The sequence below is a fragment of the Egretta garzetta genome, unplaced genomic scaffold (genome assembly GCF_000687185.1).
Source record: "Egretta garzetta isolate BGI_Z169 unplaced genomic scaffold, ASM68718v1 scaffold729, whole genome shotgun sequence".
NCBI lineage: Eukaryota > Metazoa > Chordata > Aves > Pelecaniformes > Ardeidae > Egretta > Egretta garzetta.
The window spans coordinates 401,668-415,557 of record NW_009260761.1 but is presented as its reverse complement, the minus strand read 5'-3'; the positions used below and the strand labels follow the sequence as shown (position 1 = coordinate 415,557).

The 13,890-nt window shown below is 52.8% G+C and overlaps 1 protein-coding gene across 4 annotated transcripts in view; it reads right to left on the bottom strand.

Annotated features, from left to right (window-relative positions):
* Nucleotides 1-11,131, bottom strand: part of TMEM63B (transmembrane protein 63B) — a 31,297-nt gene extending 20,166 nt beyond the window's left edge. For 2 of the 4 annotated variants that reach the window (XM_035901447.1, XM_009646048.2), the window contains exon 1: nt 11,099-11,131. In XM_035901447.1, coding sequence (XP_035757340.1) covers nt 11,099-11,103 — 5 coding nt within the window. In that variant the 5' untranslated portion in view covers nt 11,104-11,131. Of the gene's footprint in view, nt 1-9,413; nt 9,642-11,032 lie in introns of all 4 variants that reach the window. The other 2 variants (XM_035901449.1, XM_035901448.1) reach the window with 2 other exon arrangements.
* Between the last annotated feature and the right edge of the window lie 2,759 nt (nt 11,132-13,890).

The following is a 13,890-nucleotide window of genomic DNA, read 5'->3' as shown; positions in this document are numbered from 1 at the left end:
GAGAAATACCTCTCAATCCTCTTTTTGGGAATCTTGCAAACTTTTGGGTTGTAAATGGTATCTTGCAGCAACGAGTTCCAGATGTTGAGTAAAAGACTACAATCCCACCGCAACTCCACAGCCTTCAGTTCTCCTTGCACATGAGAAAAGGCAAAGAATACAATCCCACCGCAACTCCACAGCCTTCAGTTCTTGCACATGAGAAAAGGCAAACAGCCTTCGCTTTTTCTAGACCTACTAAGCTCACTACTGTTAAGTGCCCTCTCCTTCCCATGACACAAGGTGTCTTCCAGCTCTAACCACTCTCACCGCACATGCCCAATATATCCTCTCTTTTGACCCTACGGAAAGGTGACCAGAACTGCATACAACATCCTGGGTGGGGAAATGACCTTGACTGCCAGAACAGCATCCTGATGCTCTCAGCATCTCTCCTTACGGTACTCCTCGTGCGGCTGAGCATGATTTACTTCTCCTGTGCCATCTTTGTGTATTGAGGAAAAGCATCTCTGTAACCGGCCCGCACCGCTGCTGCCCTGAGTAGCTACGGTAATTTAGAAGCCAGCCACGTCCCAGAACAAATCATTCCTTCCAATACAGCCGACAGCTTGCTTCTCAGTACGCACTTTCCCATTGCCTCACACCACTTTGCTTCACAGGGTGTCACTTTGGAGTAGATTCATCTAGACAAATCTGAATGACTCCAGGATATCGGCAGATTTTGGGTACCTTGCTGCACCTTTTCTGGGTTACTAATAGCAAAGGACCTCATCCCTCTGCTCGTCACACTGAAATTCCTTATTCACTCCTAGACTTTGTTTGTAGACCCTCAGCCAGTTTTTGATCCAGGACTCTACATCTCCTTCAGTGGACAGTTTTCTTACCAGTCTTTTGTGAGGCATTTCTGAATATCCAAGCAAGTTACAGAAGCCGGCCAAATATTACCTACTAGTTTACTGAAGGACTGAAAGACTTGCAACAGATCAGGGAAGTGTGATTTTCCTCTGCAGAGACCAAACTGTTTACCTCCCTCCTGCATGTTTTATAGCCCCATTTTCTAGTCATCTTTCTAAATGCGAGCTCATACGCTCACATTGCCCACAACCCTATCATAATCATTACTTATACAAACCATTACGTGTTCAAGACAAACTTTGCAAGCCTATGGGTAATTTAAGCCACATTTCACAGAGATAGGTCCCAGAGATGTATTTTTTTTTTTCCTGAAGCCTAGAAGATGGACTGGAAGGGACTGGAGATAAACCTTCCTATCCTCTCCAGTAACCCAGCCAGAACACCTAGCAATGGAAAAGCTGTGGCATGTACCCAAGGCTTGCACTGCCTTTTCATCAGCCCAGCTAAGGCGGCACAGCAGCATCATCCTTAGGTATGCAACCTCCCACCCAGCTGGTAAGCACAAGAAGGGGTTCCCCATGGAGACAGGGGTGCTTCAGGTGTATGGGAAGGCTGGAAAAATTGCAGGGATGCCTGGAGCACTTCTGCCCTTCCAGCTCCCCCAGCTGCAGGCACACCCAGCAGCAGGCTAGAGGCGACCTGCCGTCACATCACTTCAGGTCAGACCCACCAAGGTGCCCAACGTCAATTCGGCAACTAAGAAAAAAACTTGGTGACCATCTCTGCAGGCCTGATTGACAGCGCCTACCTAGTATCCTCCATCCAAAGACCTTTCCCAGGAGCCTATCGGCTGAGCAGAAGGCTGGCTGGTCTTGCCAGGCACAGTGGAACCCATGGGCCTGGCAATACCTCCGTCCTCATGCATGGTTTGCACCTTGGTCTCAGATGGCCACTCCAGGGGACCCTCTGTCCCCACCCTCAACCAGGCAGTGCACGCTGACACGTGTCCCGTGCTGCAAGGTGCAGGGCTGGTCCTGGAGGCAGCTGACATTGGGTGCAGTGTTTTAAGCAAAGCACAGGCGGGGAGGAAAGGCGGCGCTCGCAGCAAGCACAGTCTTGAGGCGCAGCAGCTTACTTCCCAATTACGAAAGGAAATCCCCTCCCTGGCAGCACGGAAGGGAGAAGGGGACTTCTCCAGCAACAGCTGCCCCCCCTCCCCAAATACACACCTGATGCCCTGCCTCCACCCAAGGCAGAGATGGTTTTGCAAAACTTTCTGTTCAGATCCCACTGCCTGCCCCTGGGGAAGGGCCCTAGGTGCCTCCTTACACCTATGCTGTCACCGCAGGTAAGAGAGCCCCTGTCACCACACAGGCTGCAGTTAAAGGTGCCTCTCCTGGTCCCTCCTTCCCCTCGAGGGCTGTAGGACAGGGCGAGCTTGGCTCTGCCTGGGCTGAGATGCTAAGATCAGTATGAGCTCCTGCGCATCAAGAGAGCTGAGGTGCAGGGAGTTGCGAGGGCTGGGGCAGCGGGAATCAGCCCGAGGTGTCCAAACCCTTTCCTGACTGTGAGCACAGCTTCCCACCACAGCACACAGCGGGACCAAGGAGGCAGTAAGAGCAGGACATCAAACCGGGTCCCATGCAAGCCCTGGAGTCTTCCCCTCCTGCACTCTGGGCATTTAATGTTGTCTTCCTCAAAACAGCAAGCACAGCATAGAAAGACTTGCCAAAAGGCATTTTTGGCTCTTACTCAGCAATACCGGACTCAGTCCCCTTCTCTGTGAAGGGGGGAGGGAGGAACACCAGTCCCCCATCCCCAGAGAATCCTGCTCCCTGCCCAGCCTCCCCATCATGTGGACCGGTGTGTCCACGCTGCCCCACGTTTCTACCCCACGTGTCGGGAGCAGAGGCATCCCGCTCCCTAGGTGAAGTCCCTAAAGCACATCCCACTGGGCGCTGCAGTGGATGCAGCCTGCAGCCCAGCTCCCACCCACTAAGCCCTGAGCAAACGCAGCCCTGGGAACCGCCGCTCTCGAGGGCTTGGCAGACCCAGCAGGGCAGGGGCTCTCCTCTTCCTCCTCGCCTTTGTCCTCAGCCTGCAGGTCAGCACAGCTCGCTGGGTTTTCCTCTTGGATGAGCACCCACGTGGGAGCCAAGCAAGCCCCCACACTCCCGTCCATCCACTGCAAAGGGAAAGAAGGCAGCATGAGGCTGGGAAGGCCAGGATGACATTCCTTGGCCCTTCCACAGCTGCGTCCCAGCCTACAGAGTGTGCATCAGGATGCTCACGGAGTCAGCCCGCAGTCTGGGCAGGGGGTGACACCCAGCAGAGGCCTGAGGGGCTCTTGCAGGGCAGGGGACCAGGAGGTGCCTGTTGAGGGGGCTGCCTGTCCCATGCTGAACTCTGCCATGGCACAGCGTGGCCAGGGCACACAATAAATATAGTGCTGCAGGCCCTCCCAAATGGAGCATTTCCCATTCTCCTTGCCAGCTCACCCTGGAGCCTCTGCCCATCACGTCCAGTGCTCATATCCTCTGCCAAACGCCTGGCACCCAGAGGGAAGAAGAAAAGAGAAAGCACCCTGCTGGGACTCGGGTAGGGGCGATGCAGAAGCTGGACAGACAGCTTACAGACAGACAGATGCAACGACATGGGCAAGTGTCTAGCTGTGTTCTTCCAGCCACACCACTGATGTGAGCCAGACATGAGGAGGTGGCCCGAGAAACACTAGCAGAAAAACATAAATCAATAAAGCATATGCCTGCTCTTGCAGCCAGAACGATGCAAGCACACGAGCTACGTGCATTTGTTTTCTCACCGGTAAATGTTAATAACCCCATCTGTAGTTAGAACAGTGAGATTGTGCTCTGGTAGCGACGCATTTGTTGATGGAAATATGACAGTCTCACAACAGGCTGGCGGCACAAGAGACAGGCAGGCAGATACCAGCAGGCCTGGGGTTAGGATACTGGAGTCCTCCAGATTAGAAAACAAGCAATCCAAAATTTGCTAAATCTCTAGGACATGACGTTCAGGGAGGTGAAGGTGCGTTTTGGTTCCTGGCCCCAGAGGGTGCTGGGGGCATGGCCTGTACCTCGCAGACCTGCTCCTCGAGGGTCCTCTTGGTCTCCTAAGCACCACAGGTGATCCATGCAGTAATGCCAGGGACAGGAGTCTGGAGGATGTGCCACCCTGAGCCCCTGCCCACCAGGGCAGCACAGACCAGCCTGCACTGGGCACTTGGGGACCCTCACGCGGCAGCTGGCAACCCAAGGTCGAGGGAGCTTTTTCACCCCCCAAACGGCCACCTAGGTTACCTGCGCCTCAACAGCGAAGCCCAGCAGAACTCTCTGCAAACCGCTTGCAGCCACAAACAGACCACAGGAAGAACAGTCCCAACTCTTGGCAAGCAAGCAGGGAAAAGCCTCAGGAAAGACTGGGAGAAGGGGGCTTGCAAATTAGCTGAAAGCCTTTCCCAGAGTACAGCAGCAAAGAAAAGGGGAAAATAGCACTGTTGCTACAGACAGAGCGGTGGGAAAGCTGCCCTGCGCCGTGCTTCAGACCTGGCATGGGGCTTTCAGGCAGCTGAGGGCCAGAGAAGCGCTGACGCGCCGGGTGCAGCGAGGAGGAATGTGATCTGCAGGCCAAGGGAACAAAGCATCAAGAGGCAAATGTGCTACCGCTGCATTTCAAACAAGCCTGGGCAAAGCACTGAGGAGCATACAATTGGGACCTGTCCTGTACCACCAGGAAGGAGGAGGGCCTGCCAAAGCCCTGCATCTCTCTGCCTCCTCGCTATCTCCTCCAGTCAACATACAAAGCTCCCCGCACGCTTCATCATCTGTATGAGCTAGCCAAGCAGACACCAGGCCTCCAAAGCTTTGATCTGGCAGCCTTGGCTTCTTCAAAGCAAAAACTAAGTGCACCCTTGCCCTGGGTCCAAAGTCCTTCCAGCTGGCTTTGCATCAGGCCTCAAATATCCATCTACCAGCAGAGTACATCACACCTTTTTTTTTTTTTTTTTTGTGTGTGTGTATATCAGCTCCCAGCCCTGGTGTTGGCAGGTACCATCACTGTCACGGCCAGCCCCTGGCCCCATGCTGCCCGGAGCACCGCTGTGCGGCAGCTTGCGTGCTGCTGGCTGCGGACACCCCACCACTTGGGAACCCCTGGTCCCGCTCCCAGCACAGCCGTAAGCACAGCCCACCACACAAGTGACTCATCTGCGCTGGGACCGTGCCTGGCAGGGATGGAAGTAGACTGTAACAGCGGGGAGCTGTTGGATCCACGAGAAACCTGGGGCTGATTTTCTCCTAAAGGCAACTGAGTCCTAAAGAGATCACTTCATGAGCAAAACGGGAAGGAAGCGTGGCTTCCTCACCCAAAAGGAGTGGAAACTCCTCCCGACATTCTATCCTGAACCTGCTAGAGGGTGATCCTGAAGGGACACATATTTTGGAGACCTGTTTGCTTCCTGGGGCTCAGTACTGGGTTGCTCCTTCATTTCAAAGGCTTGAAACAGGGTTGGTTGAAGAACTCCCTTCCCTGTGAAAGAAAACCCCCCAAAAACCCCAAACCAACAACCCCAAAACCATCCATAAGCTGGGGAATCTCAGCATCAGGGAAATCTTCAAGTTTCAGGTGAAACCAAGCCATTTTATTTCCACAACTTCATCTTGACAATCCTCCCTTGACCAGGCCATATAACACCTATTCTTTCTTGGAGGTTATTCTCTCATCCATGATTTTCAATAAGGAGAAGAGCTTTGGGACGCTAACTTCCATGAAGGTTAGGGAACCCGTCCACTTCACAACTCTGTCCCTTTCAAGATCACCCAGAAGAGTCAATCACAAACCCCTGCCTTTGAACATCAGCAAAACCCTTCGTTCTGCCTTCGCCCACTGGAAACTGCCTGCCTTGCCAAGCGATCCGGATTTAGCTCCAGACAGCTAGGTCTTTTTTACGCCTCATTTTTACAGGAACTCCCTCCAATCTGCTGGTAGTGCTTTCAAGTCGTATGGTGCCCTGAACATAACGTACTGTGCCAAGAAGGGCCGTACCACGGCCCAAACCCCTGGTACGCTGTGATTCATGCTCCTCTCATCTTGGCTGGCTAATCTGTCCTGAGCCTAAAGGCTCTTTGGCCTCTCTGGCTCCGCATTTTGCTCCCACATCCCACTTTGTTGCCCTCCTGCCTCAGTTTTCACATCCTTTTGGACTGGGTGCTCCTAGTCAAGGGGTGCCTGTCCCTGTCTGGCCGTCAGGCTGATGGTGTCCCCTTCCCCTCCAGAGAGGTTTGGCAGAACAGCGGCACCCACGCAACACCATGCTGTGGTTCTGCTGCCAAGAAGGCAGCCCGACTGCCTGCACCCAGCTACAAGGAACCAACACAGCCACTGCGCCTGGCATTTCCACACCGCTAAGGAGAGGTCCCCAGCCCAGTCTTGTTTGCCTCCTGACAAACATTACGGAGTCTCGACACCACACGGACACCCCCAGGGTCCCATCCATGTGTCCCACCCTAGTCCGTGGCAAGGGCCCATCTCCTCCTCTGCCACCAAGAGGAAACCCAAACCTATCCAACAGTTCTCCACATCAATCAGCTCTCAGTCTGCACAGCAGTCACAGCCAACCTGATTTGCATTAAATTTTGAGTGTTAGATTTCATGAGTCACCAAATCAAACACTTTCGTTCCAAATATATCTACCTGTCACTTTCCCTTCAAGCTCCTGGGCCGTAATCTATCAGAAAGAAATCAAGTTTGTCTGCCAGCTTGTACTTTAGAGTCTATAAAGAAATACTGCTTACTGTTTGGCTTCCCTTGTTTCCTGTAGGCATATGCTGGTAGCGATACAGCAAACGCAACATAAATAAGTTGAGTGGCAAGACTGACAAGGCGCTGGACTTCACACCCTATGTTCTGCAGAGGAGTGGCCATATGGCAAACAAGCCCTGGTTGGGAGTAAGTCCCAGAAAACAGGGCTTCCTCACCTATCACCCAACAACCCAGCAGCAGCAACTCTGCAAATTCCCAATGGACGTTTACTAAACCCAAGGATGGAGACCCTATCATCTTTCAACACCAGTGGTTTTCAGCTTCTGGTTTATGGAGCCCAGTAGCACATGGGCTGTTCCTCAGGGGTTGCCGCCTTTGTTATCTCCTGCACGTCTGTTATCAGCGCTTACGCTACTTGCACATGGTCTGCACTTTCCTTGCAAAATATCTGTGGGCCTGCCCCAGGTTGGCTCTCCCATACTTACTTTTTTAGGTGAGAACGTTCATACAGCATCTTTACTGCACAGATACCACTTTGGCTTTTGAGCACTGTTAAGGAGAGCTGTTCAGGTGCATGACATCTGCCTTAGCTGAAAGCTGGACCAACCTCCCCAGTGATCCCTTATTGACTCTGAATTTTTTCATGTTTCCTTCAGTTTAAATGACCAAATGCCATCCTGTCCGTTTTGCACATGTACACATTTTTAGCAGGAGCTTTGCACCTCTCCCAGCTCTCATGCCCGCTTCCTTTGTTTATCAGTAAGCTCACCTCATCTTAGAGCTTCTTTATCTCTGATCTTAATCCCCTTGTGCATAAGGGAATATTAACATACTTGCCTTCCCTCATGCCCCATATCTGTCCCCTATCAGTCATCACAGACTGGGTATTCGCATCTGCACTCAGCTTCTCCTCTTGCGTGAAGCATATGTGCATGGGTCTCATAAAACCAGGTTCTTGAGCTAGCCTCTCAAGGTCACACTGACTGTTTCCTCCTCCTTACTTCTGAATGACAGGACTCTCTACCTCCTTGCAGCACAGTGCTCAAAGACAGGGGAATTTTGGCCACTGGGCACGATTACAATTGCTTACCTATACAGTGTGATCAGCACTTCCCACCAAGGAAACCCATGGTGATGCAAGTCACCAAGCAGTGGCAAGGAGCATCTCTCAGAGTTGTCCAAGCCACCTCTCAGGGCTCCGCAGGTGGTTCCTCACCAGGGGCTGGTAGGATATCCTACTCCATCAGCCTTGGGAGCATCTCTACTCCTTATTCTGCAGCATGCAAGCTGCTCACTCAGAGGTTATTGGGGGTAAGCTTCTCTCTTGCCCGGTCCTCCTGCCCTAAGCTCTGACAACACCACACTCAGCATGCACAGGGTTGGGGCATTCTCTCTCTTGGGTTGTACTTATGAAAAGCTTTGTGCCCCTGCAAGCGCTCCATAGGGACCCAGGAAAATTGAAACCCTGCATCAGTTTGGGAATGGTGACAAAGCAGGTGCACGGGCTGCTTAGACCAGCATCCCTGGAGATAATGCTTAGCAGCACACAGAAAAACCCTCCTTCGTGTCAGAAGGTGAGGAAGTTTGGCACTAGCAGGGAAGGGGCCACCAGCCTGGTGCTCTCATCCAGCAGGAAATGCATGGGGTGTAAAACCAGGAAGCCTAAAGCAAAACCCCTTCCCTTGTGGGCACTGGGGGCCACATGGGGTGTAAAACCAGGAAGCCTAAAGCAAAACCCCTTCCCTTGTGGGAACTGGGGGGCAAGCAGTCAGGATGCTGCATGACCTCCAGAAGGAGCAGCCTCTCCTCTCAGTGTTACTCCTACAACAACAGGAACATCTACTCCAAACCCTGGCACCTGCACCCTTGCTATGACAAATAAAGGCCGATCCTTTTCAAAGGTCCTTCAGCAGATTGCAGCTCCAAGTGTTTGCATTTTGCAGGCTGGGGATGTTCTCGCCTTTTCCTTGCCTTCCTTACGGCACTCCTAGGGTAGCGCTTACCTTGCAGGGTTGGTCTACAAAGGACCCACAGCACAGGCAAGCAAGAAAGGTCAACCTAATCACAGCCCTGCAGCAGGCAGAATTGAGCTCCCTTTACGACTCCATGCTGAGAAGAGATTCGGCAGCCACAGCAGGAGGAGGGAAGAAGTCAATTGTTCCTCAACAACAGCAGGCATCAGCAAAGGGCGCTCACAGCAAGAGGGCTGGATGTGGCCAGCAAGCCGGGACAATTATAGGAGAACATCTAGGAATCAGCATTCTGCATCTGCTGGGGAAATCATGACAGGAGTCAGAGCTCCAGCAACAGCAGCACAGCCCGACCCATGGCACAGCACCAGGGCACTACGCACAGGGCTGGCACAGCACCCAGCACAACCAAGAGCAGCAGGGCAAGCTTGGCCACAAGGATGTCCAAACTAGGACACTGTGATGCCGGAAAAACCTTGAGGCTTTACGGCACACGGTTCCCCTTGCACGCTCTGTCCCAGCAGCTACTAAACTCCAACAAGAGAAAGAGAGGCGGTGAGAGACCAACGTTGAGCTCCTGCTGGGCACTGAGTAAATAACAAGCATCATAGCAGAGCAAAATGGACATTAATACAGCCTTGAGACTGTCCTTGCCCCTCAGCCCTCATCTGTGCTACAGAGAGAGAACTGCTGGACCTCACTTGGCACAGCAGTGCCCGAAGGTGTCCCAATTCTACTTCTGCAGGATGTTTGCTCTGATGCTACCAGAGGTATCCAATCTAGAGGCAGCTCCCCAATAACCTTTACCTACTGGGAAGAATGAGGGTCGAACACCTCTTTTTGAGTTCTCAGGGCAGCTCTGCCTGCCTTCGACGGCTGGGGCTGGGGTCTGCAGGCAGGAGTCACTCAGCACGCAGCAGGCTGGGGACGTTGGGCTCTCAGCCAGCCACCAGCACTCCAGAGATGCTGACCGGGCTCTTCTTTTCAGTGGTCTCTCTCCACCCCACGGGACTTGGCAAGAGGAGCCGAGTCTGGCTTGGGAAAACAGGGAACAAAGTGCCGGTTGGGCGCTGGGCACAAAGACGACGGCGTCCAGCTGAGACCAAGAACACCGAAGTGGTACTTCAAGGCAAGCAGCCTGGCTCCCAGACCCACAGATAAAGGTGTGTGAGATAAAGTGGCTGCTTGGACTTGAAGAAGGGCACTGAATTTTTGGTGAGACGCGGCAGTGCAAGCCTCATGTCTTCCGGACTTTATCTCAGTGTTAGGACAAACAAAGAAACAGTACTTTAACTGGGCAAAGCTGCTCTGAGTCACTGTTTATCCATGAAGCACAGCTCCACAAGAGTAAATATCAAGACTATGAAAATCCACTAAAAACTTGCAGTTGGTAACCTCGGCTCTTCTTGCCCACAGCCCCAGCTGAAGCCAGGGCGCTCACACCTACTAAGACCACTGAAATCCTGACTTGACATGAAGGAGATGGCTTGGAGGTCACCCCAGCAGCAGTGTGGAGCACACTAAATACTGTGCACCAAGGGCTGCTGGAGGTGAAGTCAGGAAGAGCCCTCCCACCCAGACGGACAAGCATCCCACAGAAGAACTAAGACCGGATACCTGGCAGCCCCCCTCAAGCCCCCAGGCAGCCACAGCATCTCCTGGGCTCTGCTCCTCCAGGCTGTGGCACTGAAAGGAAAACTGCAGCAGGAGCTTTCCGTGGGCTTGAGTATGGAAAACACCCAGGAGCAGCTAAGCATCATGGCCTGGAGCTGCTGTAAGGCAGCCCGCACACCTGGAGGCTGCTTCCCATGTAAAGCACCACCCCAAACAGAGTGCAAATCAGTGGGGAACTGCCCCATGGGAGCTGCAGCAGCCGCCCTGAGAGGGACCATGTTCAGGAGAACTGCGCTGCTCCCATCCCACTGCCTCTGCTGCCAGGCTAAGCCCTTCAGCCTTGATCCTTCTCTCAGTAGGAGCCAAGACTTACTCTTAAGCTTATTCTGGCCCTGTTTCCCAAGACCACCTCTCCTTCATATTCTTCCACAGATGACTTCTAATGCCAAAAGAAAACAGTGTGACAGCACTGATGGCTGGGGTGCAGGTGCCCCAAGCCTGGGGGAAATCTCATCTCTGACCTTGTGTCTCCATCCTTGTGTGAAGCCTTGAAATTTGAAAGTCACCCTGTACCCCCAACCCTAACCTTCCCCTGGATGCGGGTACCAGCACGCAGCACAACATTGGCAGGATGCACCAAAGTGCACCATATAGGTTTCCACCAAGAAATCACACTCCTGGGCATTCCCCTTGCACGGAAGGGGCATCTGGCTGTATGTACCGATGTGAAGTGCAGCACCACAGAGGTGGACAGGAAGGGCAGTACACCCAAATAAAAAGGAGCCAGTAAACCCCAAAGACAATCAGGGTACCTTCAGATAACAAAACCGTTCTCTGCTGGTTCACATGCTGGAGAAGGCGAACATGCTGTTCCATACCTCATTTCTGGATCAGGACAAGATACCACATGTATTGCCTGAAAAGAAAAAAAATCACTCAAAGCAGTGGCTGAGGCCTCTAATGCAGTGTGACAGAATCGCAAGCAGTTCCTCCAGAATTCTTCTTCTAGGCATGAAGTTTTCCTGGCCTTCCCAAACACATCACGAGAGCAGGAGTATAAAAACAGTTAGCAGATTATGGCATTCCAAGATTAATTACTAATTAATAACCCAGATGAGGTTACCGCTTAGTATTTCTTCCAATACAAATCAAGCTTTGGCAGCTGTATGGGCTACTGCCTGTTAGGACATTTCTCCAAGGATCTTCAGGCAAAAGAAAACACCCCTGCTCAGGAAAGCTCCTAAGCACACACTTATCTTGAAACACTCTCACTGAAGTCATCATAACTTGAGTACATGGCAAAATTAAAGTGTTTACCCAGGAAGGGACAGACTTGAGCACTGTGCTCTGCTTCAAGCACCAGATGTTTTCCAAGACCATTCTCTGAACCCCAGCTATGTGCACCGGTTATCAACCCAGCCCCAGTTGAGTGTCTCAGCATAGAGGCAGCAAAGATCAAGTAGCTTAACCAAAATTTTTCTTTGATGATGAGAAATAGGTTCCTACAGTATACTTCATAGTGACCGGTTAAATAAATGATCCTAGACCAGAAAGCTTTCTTCTCTTCATGGGGAAGTGGTTCTAGTAGGCTTGAAAGGCATGCCATTCCTCCTGATTTTGTTTCCAAATCTAATTACTTCTGCTTCTGGCTGCTCTGCCAAAAATACTGCTCCCCCTTCTCAGCAAGGGGTTTGAAGATCTCTTGCTGTCGGGAGAAGTCTCACCTGCCTCTGCTCCCCTTCAGCTGAGCTCTGTTCACCTGGCATCTTTCCACGCACACCTTTCCAGCCTCTGACTGTTTCCACAGCTGACGTCTCTGCGGGATCAGCATCTTTCCAGCAGCACTGTGCCCTAACATCCCAAGCACAGGCACGGCCAGAGCCAGAGGGAGAATGGTCCTGTGGGCTCCTTGCTCTGCAGCACAACTCCTTCACACTCACAGCCTGAGAGGCCAAAGAGTTCTCTTTCAGTCACATCGTGGCCAAACATCTAGAGCCCTATACCCTGTCATCCTAGCTTGTCCTCTGGCTTCCCATTTCCTTCCGGCACAGCTGCCTCCCATGGTGTCCAAGCAGCCCGCAGCGGGAGGGGGAAGCAAGCTTGCTTTCATTTTTAAATAAACACAGCAATTGGACAAATGTCAACTGTGATAGAGCAAACTTCAGTTTTCCCATTTAAATCCACAAACATTCAGACACCCTAGTTGTCCCACTTTTGACACAGTGGGACACACCTGAACCTTGCTGCCAGGCTTGCTACCAATTATCAGCTTTAGTATCAGGGCTTGCCTGGCTCTTGGCAAACACTACCCCACAACCAACACAGCCTTTGTGTCTCCACTGCTGTTACGAAGTATTTTGCAAAGGTCTCCTGCGCTAAGCACTCGAGTAGCTCAGTTTCCCCAAGCAACTGTATGATCTAGGGTCTCCTGCACTCCCGCCGAGGCAGGCAATCCTCAAAGATGACCAAGGGCAGAGGTGAACTCCATCACCCCATGAGAGAGAAGAGGCTTCCTAATACTTGCTTTTCAGACTGCAGTGTGGAAAGACCTATGCTACATGCTGGACATAAGGCAGGAGCCTCTTACAGGGCATTTTGCTTCTTATCAGAGGAGAAAACGCAGCCACCCTGCCTCACCTCACACGCTGGCCAGGCTCTTTCCTGGGATGCCTTTTGCCTGGCTCTTCCAATGCATCCCAATCAGCTCAGAGGAGCCAGCCTGATACTTAACAGGAAAGCGATAGGTAGTGTTAGGTTTACACGGCTTAAAACACATTCTGGAAAATGCAAAGTAAGGCCAGACAATGCTGCTTATTTGAGCAGCGGACCCCCACCCCTCAAACTGCAAAAGCATTCGGTTTGCACTTTGCAAGCCACCACTGCCCTCCCGAGAGCTCCCAGGCAAGCCCAGCAGCTCCTTCCCCCAGTCCCCCTCACGTTTGATGATGGGAGGGAAGGCTGCAGAGTCAGCAGTCCCCTGCCTAAGCGTCACCCTAGCAGGATGTGCATCCCTGTGTACCAACTCACAGCTCCTTGAATCCCAGCCACCTTCGGTGGGGACATCCCCTCTCCACTCAATGCTGCTGCCGGGGCTGGGACTGCACCTCCCAGCCCAGCCTCCGGAGGGGAAAGTGCCTGGCTGCCTCCAGACCAAACCTGGAAGCTGTGCTTAGCTCCTCCAGGGCCTGAAATAGGAAACTACAGGGATGCAGGAGGGCAGCACCTCCTCCATCCTCTCCTCCCGGGTGGCCGCTGCCTTCCTGCCCGCCTGTTTATGCCGGAGGCTTGCCATGGCAATCCTGCCACAGCCCCGTAAGTGAGCGGGGAGGCTGGAATTTCACCCCTGGCACCCTGCCCTCCGCTTACGCCACCCAACTGGCATCCCGGTCAAAGCCTCTGAGGAATCCCCACGTATGGAAATCAGGCCTCTGCCGAGGCTGCGGTGCCAGCCACCAGGCATGGCTGCCGGGGACCGACTGCCGTGTCTGGTGGCAGGGGGACACATCCTATCGGGGTTAGTGCCGGGACCTCTGAGGATCAACCCTGCTGCAGGGAGCTCTGCTGGGCTCTGAGTCACGCACACGCCCAAGGGCTGACTCATTTATTGCAGCTCATCAGAAATCCACAGTCCCAGCAGCGCTTTAGGGTTAACACTTGCTCTCCGAGTAGG